The 24,052-nt window shown below is 43.4% G+C and overlaps 1 protein-coding gene across 4 annotated transcripts in view; it reads right to left on the bottom strand.

Moving 5' to 3' along the window:
• LOC142254541 (dipeptidase 2-like) overlaps positions 1-24,052 on the bottom strand; it is a 939,193-nt gene that overhangs the window by 402,472 nt on the left and 512,669 nt on the right. For all 4 annotated transcript variants that reach the window (XM_075325647.1, XM_075325645.1, XM_075325648.1 and 1 more), the window contains exons 6-7: positions 14,313-14,382; positions 4,528-4,704 (exon numbers count right to left, since the gene is read on the bottom strand). In XM_075325647.1, coding sequence (XP_075181762.1) covers positions 4,528-4,704; positions 14,313-14,382 — 247 coding nt within the window. The remainder of the gene's footprint in view (positions 1-4,527; positions 4,705-14,312; positions 14,383-24,052) is intronic.

Raw genomic sequence — 24,052 nt, 5'->3', positions numbered from 1 at the left:
ACTAGGCAGCTGGGGATTGGAATCCGCAGAACAGGTTGGCCCGAGCTTTCTGGGCCCCTCTGCTGCGAATTGCAGTCCGCAGCCACCCCAGAAAATGGCGCTTTCATAGAAGCGCCATCATCTGGCGCTGTATCCAACTCTTCCAGCAGCCTTGAAGCTGGGTGGCTTGCTGGGTAATAATGGGTTAATGCTAGCTTTGTTTTACTAGCTAGTATTAAGCCAGAGATTCTTAATGTCAGGCAAGTTTGACCCGGCCATTAAGAATCTCCAATATAGGGTTAAAAAAAGACACCACACAGAGAAAAAATACTTTAATAGAAATAAATACACAGACACACTTAGAGACTCCATGTTTATTACTCCCTGTCATCCCTCCACGATCCTGGTCTTCTGTCTTCTTTCTCCTTCAACCCATGCAGCTCTGCTACATCAGACAGCACTGCATTGGAGGAAGATGTTGCTGCTCCCTGTGCAGTTTAATCACTCAGTGAGAGTGAGCAGAGGCTGCGGGCTGTAAGCGGTGACATCACTGCTGCCACCATTGCTAAAATAATCTGACAGGCGGTTACTATAGCAACGGTGCTCTGATCACGTGATTCCCGGTCCCGCAATTCACCAACTGTGGCAGCCAGTCCTTGCATGTGGGCTAACTCTGTAAAGAGCGCCCACATGCAGGAACGGGGAAGCCGACCATGTGCCAGAGCATCTCGCCGGTACACGGAGATGCACAAATGAGCACCGCATACCGGAGAGATGCACTGACAGGACCTAGCATGACGTCTAGCCATGTGACCAGTCTGTAGCCAATGAGATAATAGACACATGACTGGTCACATGCTATTTTAACGTCACGGAAGGTCCTATCATCAGTGCTTGTTACAAGGAAGACGCAGTGATTATAATATATTATATTATAATTATCGGAAGGAAAAGCGGCGGAAGACAGAGTGCAGGACGCGTCGCGGGGACCTGTAAGTGTAATGGCAATGTTTATTAACTGTATCTATCTATCTATCTATCTATCTGTGCTACAGGGACAGTAGAGCTACAACAGAGCATTGTTTGAAAACTGAATGGCCTTAGCAACAGAGTTTGGCATCTGGCGATAAGAATGTCATCCATGATCCTCTAGTGGATAGGAAGAACATTGTCTTTCCTCCTTTGCACATAAAACTTGTATTGATGAAGCAATTCGTCAAAGCTCTCAATCACAGTGGAGAATGCTTTAACTATATATGTCCAACTTTTCCTGGTCTTAGTGAAGAGAAGAAAAAGGCTGGAATATTTGAAGGACATCAAATAAGAACACTTATGAGAGACCCAAATTTTATCACATCAATGAATGAGACAGAAGAAAGAGCTTGGAATGCATGTTGTAATGTGGTGCAGAATTTTCTAGGGAATAAGAAAGCAGACAACTATGAAGAGATTGTGGAAGAGCTACTAATGAGTCTGCGAAATCTTGGATGTAGAATGAGTATCAAGATTCACTATTTACACAGCCATTTGGACTTTTTTCCAGAGAACCTTGGGGATGTGAGCAAGGAACAAGGGGAGCATTTTCATCAGGACATTAAAACAATGGAAGAACGGTATCAAGGCCGGTGGGACTCACATATGATGGCTGACTAATGCTGGAGCTTGATGAGAGACAACCCAGAAGCTGTACATCACAGATCAGCCAAGAAAAGAAAGTTCAAATAACTGCCATTTGCCATTCATCTCTGTGCCATATATATATATATATATATATATATATGTGTGTGTTTTTATATTTTGTAGTTTAATTCTTTAAGTATATTTGATTTGCTGTACATAGACTTTGTAATATTTGTTATTCCTTGATTAAAAATATAAAAAATGTACTACCTAAAATCATGTGTTTTTATCATAAAACATTTGATATGAGTCATTTTCATCAAAAATTGAAAATATCTCGAAATCCTGATGTGATTGCCAAAAACGGACTTCATATTCAGAATCAGTAGGCGAAATTGACTTAAAATATGTTTTAAAACCTTTTGCCAAAAAAATTGCGTTGACCAGTGAATCTGTGCTGGAGAGGAAAAACGGGGTTAATGCCGCGCTGCCGCCGAATGATGAGATTGTTGATTATTAATAATTTTCTTTTATTTCATACCATATTTTTTGGACTATAAGACGCAGTCTTTTTCCCGCAAATGGTGGGGGATGCGTCTTATAGTCTGAATGTAGGGCTGCGGGGAATGAGGGTGCTGTGGTGGAGCGGGTCATCGGCGGCATAAGCAGGCTGTAGCAGCCTGCCGTGACCACGTGGACCCGCTCATTTAATATGCACGCCCATCATGCCGCCCATCATTTCTCAGCGCTAAAGCCGGCGCTGACAGGTGGGCGGGATGATGGGCGAGGGATAAACAGCCGACCCGCGTGATCATCACCCCTGGCAACTACAGCCTTGAGTGATCATGTGCAGCTGTATTCACTGCCCCCCACCGCATCATCATCAGCGCAGGGTGCAGTGAATCAGTATACTCACCGGCCACGATCCCTGCAGCACCACAATGTCCTCCTGTCTGTGCCGGCGGCGGCTGTGTGGAGACTAGCGGTGCGCACAGCGATGACATCATCGCTGTGTGCAGGTGTCCACACGCAGCCGCAGCCGGCACAGACAGGAGGACATCGCGATGCTGCGGGGATCGTGGCCGGCTCCACACAGGTCAGCGGCGCTGCTGCTGGCACAGACAGGATGAGAAGCGATGCTGAAGGGAGTGAGGTAAGGTGAGTATGAACGTTTATCTTTTTTATGTGCCACAGGATGCGGCCATACACCAGGATGGGGGGTATATAGCAGGATGAGGGCATATAGCAGGATGCAGGTATATTATGAGCAGGATAGGGGTATATTAGCAGAATGGGGGTATATTAGCAGAATGGGGGTATATTATGAGCAGGATGGGGGTATATTATGAGCAGGATGGGGGTATATAGCAGGATGAGGGTATATTATGAGCAGGATGGGGTATATAAAAGGATGGGGGCATATAGCAGGATGGAGCCATATGCCAATATGGGTTATATAGCATGATAGGGCCATATGCCAGGATGGGATATGTAGCAGGATGTGTCCATATGCCAGGATGACGGTATATAGCAGGATGTGGGCTATACCAGGATGAGGGACATATACTCTATATACAAGGCAGGAGGATCATTACCAGGATGGGGTACCTTAGTAGAGATTTTGGGGACATTACCCCCATAACAGTGTCAGCCGCAGATCCTCGCCCCATAACAGTGTGTCATGACCACATTTTTTGCTTAAAATGTTATTTTCCACCTCTAAAACCAGGGTGCGTCTTATGGTCCAGTGTGCGTCTTATAGTCCAAAAAATACGGCAGGTCTACGCATTTCAGGGATCAAGTCCGCTTCTTCAGGAAAAAAAGGAGGAATCAACAATACAATTGTATTGTTGATTATTAATGATTATTGTTAATAATTAACAATCTCTTCGTTGCACTGAATATTAATCCACATGGGGCTGCGGCAGCTGTGATTACTTTACAAGCCTTCATAGGGGTTGTGACTTTCACAACCACATTAAGTGAGTGTAATATCATGCATACTGCAATATTATACCTGGTAAGATCCTATTTGCGCTCCTTTTTCTCAGCTTTGCATAGGAGTTACAGGTTGGAAGGACACAGGGAATAACCAGGGTAAGAAGTACAAACTATCCCCTGTCGTGCCCTGTGTAAAAGCTTCCATCTTGACAAGGGATGCACCCTAATAAGCTGTCTGCCCCGCAACCTCATCAAAAAACACCCTCCCAACCTGTTTCCCTTTCAAACAACAGAGTTCACCAGGGGAGAAACAAGAATCAACCTGCAGTGACAGGGATTGGTAGAAAGTTGCACGAAAAAGGCAGTATGTGCAAAGACGGATGCGTTGGGAGTGCGTTTTTTGATGAGTTTGTGGGGCAGACTGCTTACTAGGGTGCTGCCCCTGTCAGGGTGGAAGCTTTTACATGGGACACGACAGGGGATAGTTTGTACTTCTTACCCTGGTTATTGCCGGTGTTCTTCTAACCTGTGGCTCCTCGCTTGTGTGATTGATGCTTACTTCATCTGTGGAGAAGGATCGGGTTAGATTGACCCTTATTATTCTTCAATATTGCACTTTATATTCTTTGCACTGTACGTTATTACTCAATGTAATTTTAATCATGGCAATTAAACGTTAAGTTTTAGTCTCTGCTGCTTTGGTACTGGTTAGGGGCCAACTCAGAAGTTTCACCCACAATGAGCCAAACCCCTAGCTACGCCTCTGGTTGAAATTAAGGTCTTGAATGATGACAACTTCATGTACTTTCATTTCATCAACAGGAGAAAAGGAATCACAACAACCAGACAGAAGTAATCACACTTTAGCATTTTTTTTAAAAACTTTTGGTCGCCACTTTACATTTAATTGTCTGTATGAAAGTAAAGCTGAAGGCAGCAAGACCATTTTTTACTCTCCAGAAAATCTAATTTACAAAAGTTACTTACAATGCTTTGCAGAATGTCATCAGGAACATTGCGTTCTATCCCACAACGTGCAAAGACTGCTGAATGACTAAATATTACTGGTGATTCCGATATTGCAAGGACTTTCCGAGATGTGTTAAATGAGGTATGAGACAGATCAATAATCATACCTATTCTGTTCATTTCTCTTACCACTTCCTAAAAGATAAAAAAAAGTGAACCTTTGTCACCATATTATTTAGGCATAGTGTCATATGTACAGTTGACAAAAGGGGTTCTTGGAGCTTTTGTAACTAAATCGTATTGATTAAAAGCTAGGGAACATTGTAACATAAGCATTCTCTCTGTATTTCCCCTGATTCAGTGGTCTCCCCCAAGTCTGGAAATGATGATGCTCCATCTGTTTAGTTCCTTGACTATTGAATAACTCCAAGGTCAGGATTGCTAAGACATCATTCAACTGAATGTTATTATTTCATATCCAGCAACCACCTTCGGTTGCTTCCAAAAAGAAATGGAAAACCCTTTAATATCGCTACTTGCAGTATTCAATTTGAAATATTCTTGTTTTAAAAAAAAAAAAATATATATATATATATATATATATATATATATACACATATATATATAAAAACGTTAAAGATGATCACACTAATGCATGGCTCATAGTTGAGTCTGGCTATGCCGTCTCTCATGTTTGCAGAAAACTGAATCAGGCTAATTTGCCTAACTGTTATGGAATACCTAAATGAAATTGCATAATCTTCAATTATCTAAGCACCATCCTTTAATCACAGTTCGGTAATATTCTGTGCATCTGTGAGAGTCAGAATTAGTTTTTTTGTAAACTCACTTTTTGTTAAAGAGGAGCGAGATACAGTGCCTTGCGAAAGGATTCGGCCCCCTTGAATTTTTCAATCTCTTCCCACATTTCAGGTTTCAAACATAAAGATAAACATTTTTAATTTTATAGTGAAGAATCAACAAGTGGGACACAATTGTGAAGTTGAACAAAATTTATTGTTTATTTTAAACTTTTATAAAAAATAATAAACTGAAAAGTGGGGTGTGCAATATTATTCGTCCCCTTTAAGTTAATACTTTTTAGCGCCCCCTTTTGCTGCGATTACAGCTGCAAGTCGCTTGGGGTATGTGAAGCTCAGTTTTGCACATCGAGAGACTGAAATTCTTGCCCATTCTTCCTTTGCAAACAGCTCGAGCTGAGTGAGGTTGGATGGAGAGAGTTTGTGAACAGCAGTTTTCTGCTCTTTCCACAGATTCTCGATTGGATTCAGGTCTGGACTTTGACTTGGCCATTCTAACACCTGGATACGTTTATTTGTGAACCATTGCATTGCAGATTTTGCTTTTTGTTTGGGATCATTGTCTTGTTGAAACACAAATCTCCGTCCCAGTCTCAGGTCCTTTTGCAGACTGCAACAGGTTTTCTTCAAGAATGGTCCTGTATTTGGCTCCATCCATCTTCCCATCAATTTTAACCATCTTCCATCTCAATGCGTAAAAGAAAAGCAGGCCCAAAACATGATGCTGCCACCACCATGTTTGACAGTGGGAATGGTGTGTTCAGGGTGATGAGCTGTGTTGCTTTTATGCCAAACATATCATTTGGCATTGTGCCCAACACGTTCAATTTTGATTTCATCTGATCAGAGCACCTTCTTCCACATGTTTGGTGTGTCTCCCAGGTGGCTTGTGGCAAACTTTAAACAACATTTTTTATGGATATCTTTGAGAAATGGCTTTCTTCTTGCCACTTCCTGTCATAAAGGGCAGATTTGTGCAGTGTACGACTGATTGTTGTCCTAGGCAGAAACTCTCCCACCTCAACTGTAGATCTCTGTATTTCATCCAGAGTGATCATGGGCCTCTTGGCTGCATCTCTGATCAGTCTTCTCCTTGTTTGTGATGCAATTTTTGAAGGATGGCCGGTAGGGATGGGCGATCACATAGTAATCGTGTACACGATCCTGACCACGAGCTTTCCAGGGAAGCTCTTGTTACAGATCGGGTCCAGATCAGGTCATGGGCTGTAAAAAAAAAAGAGGGCACATTATTAAAAAACATTGTTATTATACTTACAGGTCCCACGATGCATCCTGCAGACTCTCAGCAGCTCCTGCATCCGAGTCCGACCATTGCTGTGCCACCGGTAACCAGCAGTGACTTACAGGACCTTCAGTGACGTCATAGCATGTGACCGTCTTGTGTGAACATTGATAAGCTTACAGACTGGTCACATGACTATGACGTCATCGAAGGTCCTGGTAACTGAACTGTAACTGTCGCATCACAGCACACAATCTCCCCACAGGAGCGATCAGCTGCATATATTTCCATGCAGCTGAAGTGCTCCTGTTCTGAGATTGTCAGACCGAGCGGGGTGATGCAATGCGAGATGCAAGTGCAATCATCCCCTCAGTGTCAGCCTGCATGTCATTTCTGTACAGAGCGATGTAGCAGACCTGACATGACTCTCTGTGCTTCTCACTGTGTATAGACTGTGTCTGTACAGAGTGATGAAGCTGGTAATGCTCTCCCTGTGGATTACGTCGGACTAAGGAATTTCGTGACATCTGAGCAGTTTTGGTCCAGAATATATTGGCCAAATTTCAATAAACTATCTCCACCCCCTTCCGAGATAAGGAGTCGAGAAATTTTGGCAAAATTATGCAGCCTGACAAAGGTTAAATAGTTTAAAAAAAATAACGGGCTCCCCTGTATTTTGATCGCCACATGCTGGGACCTGGGCTGCTCTTTAACCACAATTTATGTGTAGAGCTTGCTCCACATGCTGGGACCTGGGCTGCTCCTTATCCACAATTAAGGTCAGTTCTGATATAGTCCTGGTATGTGTAGAGCTTGTCCATGTTGCGGGCAGGGGGACAGACCATAGCAGGGGGCTGCTCAAGACACTCGGATCCAGGGTCGTTGCAGTGGCTCGAGGGAAGCCGGACCCGGGCCTGAGCACCCGTCTGTCGCCCGCAAGTGAAAAAGGGGAATTCTATATATATATAGGGAAGGTTTGTCAGTGACGCCATCCATGGTATGCGGTGATTTTGGTGGCACCGCCGCTGCCGCTGGAGGTGGTGCCCGGGGCTGATGGAGTGGGGAAGCTGGATGTTATCCCCTCCACGGGTAGGGGAGGTGTTGTCCCGGGACCCCGGTCCACTTGGGATGGTGTGACGGAGTGCAGTCTGCAGGGCTGGACCGGATGGTGCCAGTGTACTCACAGTGCTGAAATAACTTGACACAGAGTCCAGATGGTAAACCAAACTGCCGGCAACCGGTAGCCTCTGGAGGGGTGTGCTCGGGTCCCACACACTGGTACAGCAGAACAGAGGCCCTTCCGCCTGCACTTTAGGTTTGTGTCCTTGGTTTTGACTACTCCGCTTGAAACAGGGAAGTCCACTCCCAGTGTGTTTGTCCGTGGGAGCTGTGGCCCGCGAGAACTGACCCATGGGATCTTAGCAGGCAATTGTGGAGCCCTATCCCCCTTGTTGGGCTTCCGTCTCGCTCTATCTGGGCCTCCTGTGGGATGAGATTTAAAATCCCGTCCCCAGCTGGTCAGTTGGTGAGGTGTTTAAACTGTTCCTCGCCCTAGGGTCCAGGTACCCAGTCTGTGCACGGCTCCAGACCGGATTCCCGCTGTTGGTACCGGCGGGCTACAACCCTGCCCCGGTCCACTTAAGCTTTCCCGCGACCGGATCTCCATCGCCTGTGGCCCTGTCTATCGACTGCCACCTAGTCAGTTGCCAAGTCGTCCAGTAGCCCAGGAGCTCCAACTCCTGACTACTCTGTTCACCGTCTCCACTCAACTCCAACTGTCAACTCTTCTCTCAACTGTCACTCTCTGACTGAAACTGGGCCCTCCCATAACACCTCAGAACCCCTACGTGGGCGTCGCCATCCGCTTGGCCCCTCCCACTGTTGTGTCTCTATTGTCGTGCCAGGGTACTAGGGTTTTGATGGCTGGTGTTGTGTACTAGTATGGGGAATGTGATGGAGGACCAAAGAGGAGAAAATCCTGCACCTAGAAGAGGGGTGCAGTCTTCTGTGACACCCTGATTTTGTCAGGCGCTCACACTCACATGCTGGGACCTGGGCTGCTCCTTATCCACAATTGCCTCTTTTGCAACATAGAAGCAGTTATATACAGGTTACAGGTATGTGTGCTCCATTATGGTTCTGCTTTTAACTTCATCTAGGAGGCTGCATGACACATGAAATACATAATATAGAGTAGGACCCCCCTATTGAGGTTTGCTGTGACGTTGGCAGGGGTGGCTCAAAGAATTGATCAATTATTTGCTAAAAATCTCATTTTGTATTATAGTACAGTTGGAATAAATCTGTGAATTTACACTTTTTATATGATGCATGCCATTTTCAGATCGTGCTGGCTCCCCTCTCTCTCTGATCGCCAGGTAGGTAAAGTGAGGCAGATGAGGATGGCAGCCCGTAGCCCGTATATACAGCTCTGGTAAAAATTAAGAGACCACTGCAACATTTTCAGTTTTTCTGATTTTTCTCTTAATAGGTATATTTTAGAGTAAAATGTAAATCGTTGTTTTATTCTATAAACTAGTATTTTCAGAAAATAAATGCAAAATGTATTGCTTGGAAACTCAAAGACATGTTGTCAGTAGTTAATAGAATAAAATAACAATATACATTTTACTCTAAAATATAAAGAGAAAAATCAGAAAAACTGACCATTTTGCAGTGGTCTCTTAATTTTTGCCAGAGCTGTATATATATGTACACAATATATAGTTGTATAAAATTAAATAATTACAAAAATGAAGTAGCGCTCCGTGGTATTTTTGATTCTCAGCGCACATAAAGCAGACAGGTAATGGCTGCTACCCCCATCTGCCTGGCTTTACCTTGGCTGGCAGTCAAGCTACAGGGAAGCACATTTTTTTTGTTATTTAAAAAAATAATGAAGAAAAAATGCGTGGGCTCCCGCTGCATTTTCTATTGCTAAGGGTAATCCAAGCAGCTAATGGCTGCTAACCCCCAGTGCTTGCTGTTACCTCCACTGGTAATGGAAAATCCAGGAAAGCCCTTTATTTTTTAAGTTTTTTGCCCAAAAACTAAAGACAAAAAATGACGTGGACTTCACCATATTTTTGTATGTTAGCCAGGTGCAGCAGGTAGGTACGGGCTGCACCAAACCTCTAGCTGCCTATTTGTACCCGGCTTGGAACCATAAATATGAGGAAGCCCTTTTTTTAAGTTCATGAAATAATTTAAAAAAAAACGACGTGGGCTTCGCCCAATTTTTGTGTCCAGCCAGGTACAATTAGGCCGCTGGGGATTGAAATCCGCAGTGCAGGATGGCCCAAGCTTTCTGGGCCCTCCCCACTGCGAATTGCAGTCTGCAGCCGCCCCAGAAAATGGCGCTTTCATAGAAGCGCCATCTTCTGGCGCTGTATCCAACTCTTCCAGCAGCCCTGGTGCTGGGTGGCACGCTGGGTAATAAGGGGTTAATAGCAACTTTGTTTTACCAGCTGCTATTAAGCCCAAGATTCTTAATGTCAGGCCAAGCTTGACCCGGCCATTAAGAATCTCCAATAAAGGGCTAAAAAAAAGACACTACGCACAGTAAAATACTTTATTAGAAATAAATACACAGACACACTTAGGGACTCTATCTTTATTACTCCTTCTCACCCCTCCACGATCCTGGTCTTCAGTTTTCTGCAACCGATGCAGCTGTGCTATATCAGAATGCACGGGGGGAGTAAGAACACTTCTGCTCCCCGTGCAGTCTAATCACTCAATGAGTGAGCAAAGGCTGTGGGTTGGTAAGCTGTAACGTGACATCATTGCTGCCACGGTTGCCATACTAACCTAACGAGCGGGTTACTATAGCAACAGTGATCTCCGATCACCTGATTCCCGATGCCGCTATTCACCAGCTGTGGCAGTGTATGGCAGCCAATCCATGCAGGTGGGCTGACTATGTAAAGAGCACCGACATGCAGAGATGGAAAGCCGAGCATGTGCCCGAGCATCTCGCCGGTACACGGCACTCGCCGAGTATACCGAGAGCACTGAGATACTCGGGCGAGCACTGAGTATGGGCGAGCATGCTGACACTACAGGACCTTGCATGACATCATAGTCATGTGACCAGTCTGTAGCCAATGAGATAATACAACATTCACACGTGACTGGTCACATGCTATGACGTCACGGAAGGTTCTTTGGTTACCGGGTGGCACAGCGATGATCATACTCAGAAGCAGAAGCGGGGGAGACAGAGCCTGCAGGACGCGTCACTGGACCTGTAAGTATAATGACAATGTTTATTACTAACTGTATTCTTTATTTTACAGCCCCCCGCAGCCCCATCACATAACTGTAAAGCTCCAGATCAGTGATCGGACTCAAGCTCATGTTATCTTGATCTCGATATTTACAAAATGATCGGGCGAGTCTCCCTGATACCGACCATCGGGGGGATCACCCATCACTAACGGCCGAGTCTTGGTAGATTTGCAATGGTATGATACTCCTTCCATTTCAATATGATTGCTTGCACAGTGCTTCTTGGGATGTTTAAAGTTGTGGAAATCTTTTTGTTACAACTTCCAGCTTTAAACCTCTCCACAACAGTATCATGGACCTGCCTGTTGTGTTCCTTGGTCTTCATGATGCTCTCTGTGCTTTAAACAGAACACTGAGACTATCACAGAGCAGGTGCATTTATACGGAGACTTGATTACACATAGGTGGATTATATTTATCATCATCAGTCATTTAGGACAACATTGGATCATTCAGAGATCTTCAATGAACTTCTGGAGTGAGTTTGCTGCACTGAAAGTAAAGGGGCCGAATAATATTGCACACCCGACTTTTCAGTTTATTATTTTTTACAAAAGTTTAAAATAAGCAATATCAGTCATTGGGTCGCTCAATAGGAAAAATGAATATTCGCCCCTTCCACCTCCCATAATCCTGCCCACCCCTCTGCTGGCGTCAGTGATTGGAACTTGTGATAATGAAATAATAAATAATCACTTCCTTCCATCACCCACCCCTCTGCCAGCATCAATGATTGGAACTTGTGTTAATGAAATTATAAATATGCACCCCTTTCCCCCACCCACCCTTCTGCTTGTGTAATTAATTGGAACTTGTGCTAATGAAATAGCTAATAGTCACCCCACTCCCCTTACTATATATTTTACTATCTTGATTTATTGAGCTTCTTTAATCTGAATACCAATATCAGATTATTGTGTATAGTCTTGTTGTAGAAGCTTTACCACTCAGGTGGGGAAGTCCATACAATTATTTTGGCAAACTTGTGACTTATATATATATATATACATATATATATATATATATATATATATATATATATACACTGCTCAAAAAATTAAAGGGAACACTTAACTAACCGAATATAACTCCAAGTTAATCAAACTTCTGTGAAGTCAAACTGTCCACTTAGGAAGCAACACTGATTGACAATCAATTTCACATACTGTTGTGTAAATAGAATTGACAGATTCAAATTATTGGCAGTTATCAAGACACACTCAATAAAGGAGTGTTTCTGCAGGTGGGGACCACAGATGACATCTCAGTACCAATGCTTTCTGGCTGATGTTTTGGTCACTTTTGAATGTTGGTTGTGCTCTCACACACGTGGTAGTATGAGACGGACTCTACAACCCACACAAGTGGCACAGGTAATGCAGCTCATACAGGATGGCACATCAATGTGAGCTGTGGCAAGAAGGTTTGCTGTGTCTGTCAGCGTAGTGTCCAGAGGATGGAGGCGCTACCAGGAGACAGGCCAGTGCACCAGGAGACGTGGAGGGGGGCCATAGGAGAGGGCCATAGGAGAACAGCAACCCAGGAGCAGGAGCACTACTTTACCTCTGCCTTTGTGCAAGGAGGAACAGGAGGAGCACAGCCAGAGGCCTGCAAAATGACTTCCAGCAGGCCACAAATGTGCATGTGTCTGCACAGTTGGAAACTGACTCCATGAGGATGGCATGAGGGCCCGACGTCCACAGATGGAGGTTGTGCTCACTGTCCAACACTGTGCAGGATGCTTGGCATTTGCCACAGAACACCAGGATTTGCAAATTCGCCACTGACGCCCTGTGCTCTTCACAGATGAAAGCAGGCTCACACTGAGCACATGTGACAGACGTGACAGAGTCTGGAGACGCCGTGGAGAGCGATCTGCAACTTGCAACATCTTTCAGGATGACCGGTTTGGCAGTGGGTCAGTAATGGTGTGGGTTGGCATTTCTTTGGAGGGCCACACAGCCCTCCATGTGCTCGCCAGAGGTAGCCTGACTGCCATTAGGTACCGAGATGAAATTCTTAGACCCCTTGTGAGACCATATGCTGGTACGGTTGGCCCTGGGTTCCTCCTAATGCAGGACAATGCAAGACCTCATGTGGCAGTAGTATGTCAGCAGTTCCTGCAAGATGAAGGCATTAAAACAATGGACTGGCCCGCCCGATCCCCAGACCTGAATCCGATTGAGCACATGTGGGACATCATGTCTCGCTCCATTCACCAACGTCACGTTGCACCACAGACTTTCTAGGAGTTGGTGGATGCTTTAGTCCAGGTTTGGGAGGAGATCCCTCAGGAGATCATCCGCAATCTCATCAGGAGCATGCCCAGGTGTTGTAGGGAGGTCATACTGGAGGCCACACACAATACTGAGCCTCATTTTGACTTGTTTCCACTTTAATTTTGTCTTGTTTTGTCTTGTTTTTATTTTCATTTTTACTTGTTTCCACTTTCATTTTGTGTGTGTTTTCAAATTCAGGCCTCCATTGGTTAAAACATTTGATTTCCATTGATGATTTTTGTGTGATTTTTGTTGTCTATTTCAGCGATTTTCCAGCCCCCCCAGCTCTTCTGCTAGGGTCTTTTGGAAAAATGTCCAAGTTTCCCATTTATTTCCATTATTCTCCTTATACTTCAAATTGACTACCGAGCACTTGAGCATTTAATGCTCGCTCATCACTACTGATTACTCATCTAAGAGAAAAGCCCTAAGGTGAAAGTTGGCAAAATGCACCTATAAGGAATTACATATATCAAGTTTTCTATTTAGCTTGTCAATTCAGTGGCTTAATGGGAACATAAAAAACCCCCTAACATTTTGGCTATGTGCGCACTTTGCTTTTTACCTGCTTTTTGCTGCTTTTTCAACTGCAGCGTTTTGGGCAAAAACTCTGCTTTGCAGTTCAAAACGCAAATGGCAAAAACAATTGACATGTTGCTTCTTTAAAAAGCAGAGTTTTTGCCCAAATTTATGCCACAAAAAGGCAGCATTTTGAACAGCATAGTGCACACAAGAAACCCAAATTCCCATAGACTATGCTTGAAAAGCAGAACACATCCATTTTGGCATTAAAATGCTGCAGTTGAAAAAGCAGCAAAAAAGCAGGTAAAAAGCAAAGTGCGCACATAGCCTTAGGATGGTCCTCCCATTTGTAACAGATTGCAGAATGTTGGCTCAAAAACATTATAGTAGTAATTATTTTTATATTCTTTATTGTTAAACCTTCAAACTTACCATGCAGGTTAGTATGGTATTTTTAAAACAAAATTGTAAAAATACCTGAAAATTGTTTTTTGAAAGATTATGACTGTGGTTATCATTTTTGCCATTGTCAGTTACAGATCTCAAGACCATCTGGAACGTGAAATCTGGACGTGACATGATATTGTTTTTGCAAAATTTACTAACATGATTGAATAAAATAAATTATAATGATTAAAAATGTCTTACTTTGCCAAAATCTGTCAAGCTACTTGTTCCTTGGTAGAATTTATGTGCACCTCTACTAGATGTTTCTGCCCTGAAAATAGACAAAAGATTCAAATGTTATCATCACGTTGTTTCAGTTTAGCTCATTTTTTTTCATATTTTTTACTACAGACCATGATGAAGGCGTAGCATATCGCTGAAACGCATAGTCTAGGACACCCTGTTAGTTTGATACTAGCCATTTAAATGTAGTGTTTTTAATCAAATTAACAAATATAACTTTTAATTTTTTATAAGAAAAAACTTTTTTGTCCACTTGGATTCGCTGGAATTTTTTAAACTGTTCTACTATTTGCTCCTGGAAGGGCATCCACTTTGTTCCGTGCGGCTTCACAGGACATGGACGCTACAAGAGGGATCTCTACTACTGGTAAGCGGGCCTTTTTTCTTTTTCACAGTTATTTAAACATTCACTACTTAGATATTCTTACCTAGTTCTTTAATCTACTGTGTTAAGTCCCTGGTTATTTAGTCCATTGGAACCTAGACACTGATTATAACGATGTCAAATATAGCTGACAATTCCTATTTTCTGAATCCAAATGGTAATGTGACCGGAATGAAAAACTTAACCTAGAATTAAAAGTTAAAAGGAAACAGGAGAAAAACGTACACGCTGTTACATCAGTCTGCAGGTTCTGCAAGTCTCAGAGCTTGCGGTTTATGCTGGATTTGTACTGCATAATCCTCTGGCTACATGTTAGCCAATCTACAATTGTTTAAAGGGAGGGAATCTGTCAGCATGTTTTTTCAATGTAATCTCACAGCACCATTATGTAGTGGAAGAGCGCTTACAATGATGTCACTTATTGGTGTGGCCTGCGTTTTGCTGTTTCAATACAATCAATGTTTTCTCAGTGAACGATCATCACTAGAGGACAACTAGAAAAGTACAACTAAGTCCAATCCCACCCCCAGTTTTCTGTTACTAAACAAAATTGTGATTCTATAACTACTGCACCTAGTATACTAAGTGATACATCAGTGGAATAAGGGTCTCTATAACTACCTCATTCTGCTGTCAGAATACATAACCCCCAACCATTCCGAACGGTCAGCAGAACTGTCTCAATTTGTGGGAGCAGTCCGACTGTCCCGAGATATTAGGGCTTTATTGCGCGATGTCTTCTCTGGGCATTCTCTTCATTGCTCTATAGCTCCTCCTCCTTGGGCAGGGCTTGTAACTCTCTGCATCCTGGCATTAAATATATAAACAATTCTCTTCTTCTTTTGCGATCTGGTCTCTTGGGGAATTGAATCGGGTGACAAACGTAGAGGGTTATACTATATTCAGGAAGGACAGGAAAGACAAAAAAGGCTGCCGCCCCACCACCGTGCGGAGCTGCCGCCCCACCACCGTGCGGAGCTGCCGCCCCACCACCGTGCGGAGCTGCTGCCCCACCACCGTGCGGAGCTGCCGCCCCACCACCGTGCGGAGCTGCCGCCCCACCACCGTGCGGAGCTGCCGCCCCACCACCGTGCGGAGCTGCCGCCCCACCTACACCCCACCTACTGTCTCCTCCCCAAAATCCTTTAGGATGTAAGCCCGCAAGGGCAGGGCCCTCTTCCCCCTGTGCTAGTCTGTCTATTGTAACGTGTACATGTATTCTGTATGTAACCCCCTCATGTACAGCACCATGGAATCAATGGTGCTCTATAAATAAACAATAATAATAATAATATTTATCAAATCTAACCTAAGATATCTGTGCTCAATGATGACATTCGGGGAGCTGCAACAATATAGAGTTAATATGGGTAAATGTACATGGGGAGGGGAATAACGGAAAAATGCTAATTGGAGTTTGCTATAAGCCTCCTAACATACCTGAACAGGTAGAGGGTGAAATGCTGCAACAAATTGAAAAGGCAGATAATAATAATAATAATAATAATAGTAATCGGGTCCTTATTATGGGGGATTTCAACTATCCAGACATTCAATGGAAGATAGGGGATATAGAATCTTCTGGTTGTGCTAAAAACTGTAAGGTCCTATCTACAATTCAAGACAATTACCTCTCTCAAATGGTAGATGAAACAACCAGGGGAGATAATTTGCTAGATCTGGTCCTTTTAAGTATCAAAGTAACATTCAATAGAACATTTGAAAGGGGAAATACTAAAACCTGGAATTTTAGGAAAGCTGAGTTCAACAAATTAAAAAAAAATGTGTAGATTAGGAAAATATCATGGTAACTGGGGATACGGAACATAAATGGGGTAAGTTTAAGGATAAACTGCTAGAGTCCTGTAAAAAAAACTTATACCCTCTGGTAATAAAATGTTCAGGAATAAAAAGAAACCACTATAGCTAGTACAAAGTATAATAAAACAAAAACAAAGGGCGTTTAAAATGTTTAAGGCTGAGAATACAGAAATAGCATTTCAGGAGTATAAAGGTCTCAACAGGAAATGCAAAAAAGAAATCATGCAAGCAAAATTAACTACTGAAACAAGAATCGCCAAGGACATTAAAATAAATCCCCAAAATTTTTATAAATACATTAATGCCAAAAGAAAACAAAGGATGGTATTTGCCCCTAAAAATATAACAACAAGTTAATTATAGTGTAAAAAGAAAAGACTGAGATATTAAACAGTCACTCATCAGTGTTCACTAAGGAATTGACTGTTCCAGGGATCATTCAACAAGTAAAAAATTCAAAGTTTACCACCTGATATAATTAATTTAACACAAGAAGAAGTACGCCTGCATCTGAGTAAATTAAACATTGACAAATCCCCCAGGCCAGATGGCTTTCATCCACAAATATTGAGGGAATTCAGCTCAGTAATTGACAGACCACTGTAGCTCATCTTCTAAAGCGGACTTTACATGCAACGACATCGCTAACGAGATGTCGTTGGGGGTCACGGAATTCGTGCCGCACATCCGGCCTCGTTAGCGATGTCATTGCATGTGAAATGCAGGAACGACCGTTAACGATCAAAAATACTCACCTTATCGTTGATCGCTGACCGGTCGTTCTAATCTCGATTATCGTTGCTGTGGCAGGACGCAGGTTGTTCGTCATTCCTGAGGCAGCACACGTCGCTATGTGTGACACCGCAGGAACGAGGAACAGCAACGTACCTGCGGCCACCCGCAATGAGGAAGGAAGGAGGTGGGCGGGATGTTCAGCCTGCTCATCTCCGCCCCTCCGCTTCTATTGGGCGGCCGCTTAGTGACGCCACTGTGACGGCGAACGAACCGCCCCCTTAGAAAGGAGGCGGTTCGCCGGCTACAGTGACGTCGCTAGGCAGGTAAGTATGTGTGATGGGTAATAGCGATGTTGTGCACCATGGGCAGCGATTTGCCTGTGACGCACAACCGACGGGGGTTTTTTTTTGCTTTTATTTAGTTACAGCAGGGTATGTTTTCACAATTTTTTTTCCTTGGTTTCTCTTTGTCTCATGGCCAGTGTGAACATGGTCTCACAAGTTCCAGGTATACCATCTCATACTCCGGCTCACTTTTTTGTTTTTATGTAGTTTTTTTGTATTCAGTACAAACAGGGAGTGGCCCCCTTCTCAGCGAGCTGGACATTTCATTCTGTGAATCCCCCTGACTGTGTGTGTCCTGTTGGGACCCGGTCGCTCTCAGCCCTTAGCCACATTGAGGCCTATTTTAGACCCATGGTAAGGTTCTAATATTAGAGAGTGTAGGTACTATCCCAACTGGGTACACCTTGACGTTTGGTGGGATAGCTTTATGCTTTTTTTGATCAAAAACAGTGTTTACTAAGTACCCTATGTTTATATGCACTATGCTTTTATTTAGTTACAGCAGGGTATGTTTTCACAATTTTTTTTCCTTGGTTTCTCTTTGTCTCATGGCCAGTGTGAACATGGTCTCACAAGTTCCAGGTATACCATCTCATACTCCGGCTCACTTTTTTGTTTTTATTTTGTTTTTACAAGAAGAAGTACGCCTGCGTCTGAGTAAATTAAACATTGACAAATCCCCCAGGCCAGATGGCTTTCATCAACAAATATTGAGGGAATTCAGCTCAGTAATTGACAGACCACTGTAGCTCATCTTCTAAAGCGGGCTTTACATGCAACGACATCACTAACGAGATGTCGTTGGGGGTCACGGAATTCGTGCCGCACATCCGGCCTCGTTAGCGATGTCATTGCATGTGAAATGCAGGAACGACCGTTAACGATCAAAAATACTCACCTTATCGTTGATCGCTGACCGGTCGTTCTAATCTCGATTATCGTTGCTGTGGCAGGACGCAGGTTGTTCGTCATTCCTGAGGCAGCACACATCGCTATGTGTGACACCGCAGGAACGAGGAACAGCAACGTACCTGCGGCCATCCGCAATGAGGAAGGAAGGAGGTGGGCGGGATGTTCAGCCTGCTCATCTCCGCCCCTCCGCTTCTATTGGGCGGCCGCTTAGTGACGCCACTGTGACGGCGAACGAACCGCCCCCTTAGAAAGGAGGCGGTTCGCCGGCTACAGTGACGTCGCTAGGCAGGTAAGTATGTGTGATGGGTAATAGCGATGTTGTGCACCATGGGCAGCGATTTGCCTGTGACGCACAACCGACGGGGGCGGGTGCTTTCACCAGCGACATCGATGTTGCTGTGTGTAAAGCCTGCTTTAGACTCGCTTGTAACAAGGTGTCTCAGGATTGGAGGATTGCTGATGTGGTACCGATATTTAAGAAAGGTAAGAGATTGGATGCAGGCAACTACCGTCCAGTAAGTCTGACATCAGTATTGTGCAAAGATTTTGAGGGTCAATTTAAGGGATGACCTGCAAAAATATTTTACAGAAAATAATATAACAACTGACAGACAGCATGGATTCATGAAAGATAAGTTATGTCTAACCAACATGTTGGGGTTCTATGAGGCGGTAAGTGCAAAACTGAATATAATATTAGTAATGCAGCTGATGTGATTTATTTGGAGTTTACAAAGGCATTTGATACTGTGCCACATAATATCCTTATACTGAAACTCCAGAAGCAAGGACTAGTGGAAATTATATGCAAATGGATAAAGAATTGGCTAAAAGATAAGAAACAAAGAGTAGTCATAAATGGTATATTTTCTAAATGAGCTATAGTCAGCAGTGGGGTACCGCAGGGATCTGTGCTAGGACCAATTCTTTTTATTTTATTTATTAATGATCTTGTGGATGGGATTGATAGTAAAGTGTCAGTCTTTGCTTATGACACCAAACTATGTAGAATATTAAAAGCGGATCTTCATAGTACAATATTACAAAACAATCTGGATAAGATGTCAGATTGGGCAGACATCTTATCAAGATTATTTTGTAATATTGTCAAATGAGATTTAATGTTGATAAATGTAAAGTAAAGCACGTAGGAAGGAGTAATCTAATTGCTGCATATACATTAAATGGAAGTAAATTGGGACTACAGAACAGGAGAAGGACTTGGGTGTTCTGGTTACAAGTAAGATGAGCAGCAATACTCAATGCTAAGCAGCAGCTGCTAAAGCAAAGATTTTAGGGTGTACAAAAAGAGAGATTAAATCCTGTGATCCCAACGTTTACTCTTCTATAAATCACTTGTTAACTTACAAAATGCGTCAAAACACCGCATTTTTTTTGCCAGGAGGTGTAAATTGGATGCAGGAATATGATGTAAAAATTTCAGCACCAAATTTACATCTCTTGGCCAAACAAAACTGCGATTTTCTGCTAGGAGATGCAGGTCTGTGAACTCAGTGATTTCCACCTGAGGTCAGGTTACCTGCGATCACAGGTGAAGGACCGTGGGAACATCCAGCTGTGACCGCAAATGACCTGAGTGACGTCACCGCTCATTGCGCAGCTCATTCATTCTCTGGAGCTCACAGAGAGCGGTCGTTCTCTATGGCCTCTCTCTGTGATATTCAGATGTAGCAGAGCTGAAGCGGCGTGGGACCTCATGTGGATTACGCCGGACCTGGAGGGCTGTGTTGGGGGTTAATAAAGTGGTGAAGGAGGGGGTGTTTGTATTTTATTCCAAATAAAGGATTTTTGTCTGTGTGTTTATGTACTGTAATTTACAGGTTTGTGATGCAGGTATCTGATTAACGCCAGAGCCATCACAAACCTAGGGCTTAGTAGCAGCTGTGTGCTGCTATTAACCTCTCATTACCCTGATTGGCACCGCATCACACCACCGGGAAGAACTAGTATGGCACCGGGATTGTCACATCTAATAGATGCGGCAATACCTGGCGGCTGCGGGTTGAGAATACCAGCCCCCAGCCGGTGATATCATGGCTGGGGATGAAAATTGGGGGGGACCGCACGTCGTTTTTTTTTATTATTTATTTAAATAAAAAAATAAAAAGCCGCATGCGGTTTCTCTCAGACCGGAATCACACTTACGAGGGACTCGCAAGAGTCGACCATGGCATCACCTGGCAAAGCCTTGCACGTGTGACTGTGGGCACTGGATACACAGCACAGATACAGCCCGACAGCTGGGGCTGCAGCCGCAGGCTAAATCTGTGCTGACAATTGTTTTTTTTGTTTATTTTTTACCACGATACTGACGCGCAGCCACTTGTACTGCTTTCCCCGCCGAACGGCTGTCCTGCCGCCTGTGATTGGTTGCAGTCAGGTGACATGCTGCTACTGAGGGTAGGGGCACGTCTAACTGCAACCAATTACACGCGCCCGTGGGCGGGCAAAGTAGTGAATATCGAATTGTCGGCCTTGGAAGGTAAAAGCGTGACCCGGAAGGGGTGTGCCACCATGACACAGCCTTGGTGAGTATACTGCACGCGCTCCTGCCCCCATATCCTCTCCACAGATGTTTTTAATCTCCAGATTCTGGTGCCCATTGAGTTATATAGGCACCGGATACCGGAGCAGATCGGACTTATTTTTAAATCTGTCAGTGATCCGCCGGTCCCGGTTTTTGGGGCATTCAATCAGCTCTACTTGTAAGGCCAAATCTAGAATATGGGATCCAGTTTTGGGCTACACAGTTTAAAAAGGACATTCAGAAATTAGAGTCAGTTCAGAGGCGGACAACTAGATTATTACAAGGAAGGGAGGCATTCCATACGATGAGAGCTTGAAAAAATGGATTTGTTTAGCTTAGAAAAAAGTTGTCTCAAAGGAGATCTCATTTATATGTATAAATACATGTGTGGTCAATATAAGGACTGGCACATAACTTATTCCTTCGAAAGACAATACTAAGGACCAGCGGGCACTCACTTCAAGTGGAATAAAAGCGATTCTGGCAGCTAAATAGGAAAGGGTTCTTTAAAGCTAGAGCTGTAGAGATGTAGAGAAGCCTACACAGAAAAAAGTCACCAATAGTACACAGGTCGGCTGCGCCTTTGGACGCACTGAGAGCTGAGTTCTCATGAAATCACATTCACTTTGCTTGGATATTTAGGCTGTGTTCACATGCATCATAGAGTTTTTTTCTGCTCATTTTTTTTGCATAGTAATTCTGCTGTGTCCAAGCAAAGTGTATGTGATTTCATGAACACTCCGGCCACTGTGCATCTAAAGACTGCTGAATTGTGTGGGGGGGGATGCTTTTTTTCCTCTAGATACTTCTATGTGGAGCCATAAAAAATTACAGTTTTTTATTAGAAAGAAATAGTAAATGGGTGTGACTTTGGGTGTGGCTAGTGGCGCTGTATGGTTTGTCCCTCTTTCTCTTCTCCAAACGTTGGGATGTATAAGACTGCATTACAAAAACTTGCTGACAGATTCCCTTTAATTGTCTGTATAGCCAAGCACATTTTTATGTGCACAGAGCAATTTTTAATATAATAGTTCTTTATACATAGGATATTGGTATTGGAAGTGTGGCGCCCCTGAGGCTTCAGTCGCCACAGAGTATTGCACCTTATTTTAGGTGTGATATTCACCTCAGGTAAGGAGGGGGTTAATCACCGGTGTTCCACATTCACACTTTACATATAGCTTAATTGTAGACACAGAGTACTTGAACCGCTCACCACAGTGGAAGTCAGCCTAATTAGTTCCTCCAAATAGGAATCCTCAGTCCCAGCACGGTTCACGGCAGCCAGCCATATATAGACAAGAAGCAAGCAGGGGAAAGATCCATCTCAGATTCCAAGGATTTGAATAAAAGGCATTTCTTTCTTTCAACTTTGTTAAAAAGAATATATCCAAAAAGGTAAAATAACACTGGCTGATAACACTGACAGATGGTAGATGATGAGAAAAACTACGCGTTTCGGCGGTATGCCTTCATCAGGTCATAGTTTGCTGTGCATGGCCATGTCTGTTATACTGACATCTTGCAGCATGCCCTGCATTTCCTCCTTCCCACCAAGAGGATCTTTATTCAACTATGTGGGCCAGACGGGAAACAAACCAGAAAATGTGTTGCCCCCAAACATCATAAGCAAAAACACCCCCAATATGTGTGTATATCTGTGTATATATATGATTGTTTACGTCTATTTATCCATGTATATGTATGTGTATGTGTAAGTGAATATGCCTTCAAATATATATATATATATATATATATATATATATATATATATATATGCTTCTACGGTATGTGATTACATCTGTATACTGTATGTGTACACATCTGTGTACTGTATGTTTAAATATCCGTGTTTCTGGAGTTGTATGTATGTTTGTAACATGCTTTTATGTAATAGTGTATTGTGGTGTATGTATAAAACATTTGTACATTTAGGGCACAACTCTAAATCTATAAGGCTACGTGCCCACAATCAGGCTTCTTCGCATTTTGTATGCAGCATGTTTTCTCTTGCAGAGGCGCTAGTGTCCTGTGCAGGAGAGCACACTGTACATGCCCAAGACCAGGATTAAGGGCTCGGAAAGTCGCACTGAATGTCTGTTTATGGAGTGTCTAAAAGAAGCAGCGGGCAGGAGATTTCTATAAATCTCATCCACTGTGCTTGTACTGTACGACGCAGCATTTTGTACACAGTGAAAAAGGAAGTACAAAACACTGCTAACACTGATCCTGGGCAAGTACCCTAAGGGCTCGTTCACATTTGTTAGGGTATTCCATTTGTCTTTCCATGTTTAAGAAAGTACAAGTAAAATTAACCCCTTTCAGCGACAGACGTAACTACACTGTATGCAGAATTATTAGGCAAATGAGTATTTTGATCACATGATACTTTTTATACATGTTGTCCTAGCTGTATAGGCTTGAGAGCCAACTACCAATTAAGTAAATCAGGTGATGTGCATCTCTGTAATGAGAAGGGGTGTGGTGTAATGACATCAACACCCTATATAAGGTGTGCTTAATTATTAGGCAACTTCCTTTCCTTTGGCAAAATAGGTCAGAAGAGAGATCTGGCTCTGAAAAGTCCAATATTGTGTGATGTCTTGCAGAGGAATGCAGCAGTCTTGAAATTGACAAACTTTTGAAGAGTGATCACTGAACAATCAAGCGTTTCATGGCAAATAGCCAACAGGGTCGAAAGAAGCGTGTTGGGCAAAAAAGGCGTAAAATAACTGCCCATGAACTGAGGAAAATCAAGCGTGAAGCTGCCAAGATGCCATTTGCCACCAGTTTGGCCATATTTCAGAGCTGCAACGTTACTGGAGTATCAAAAAGCACAAGGTGTGCCATACTCAGGGACATGGCCAATGTAAAGAAGGCTTAAAAACGACCACCTTTGAACAAGAAACATAAGATAAAACGTCAAGACTGGGGCAAAAAATATCTTAATACT

Source organism: Anomaloglossus baeobatrachus, chromosome 10 (assembly GCF_048569485.1).
Source record: "Anomaloglossus baeobatrachus isolate aAnoBae1 chromosome 10, aAnoBae1.hap1, whole genome shotgun sequence".
NCBI lineage: Eukaryota > Metazoa > Chordata > Amphibia > Anura > Aromobatidae > Anomaloglossus > Anomaloglossus baeobatrachus.
This window is presented reverse-complemented; position numbering and strand designations above follow the sequence as displayed.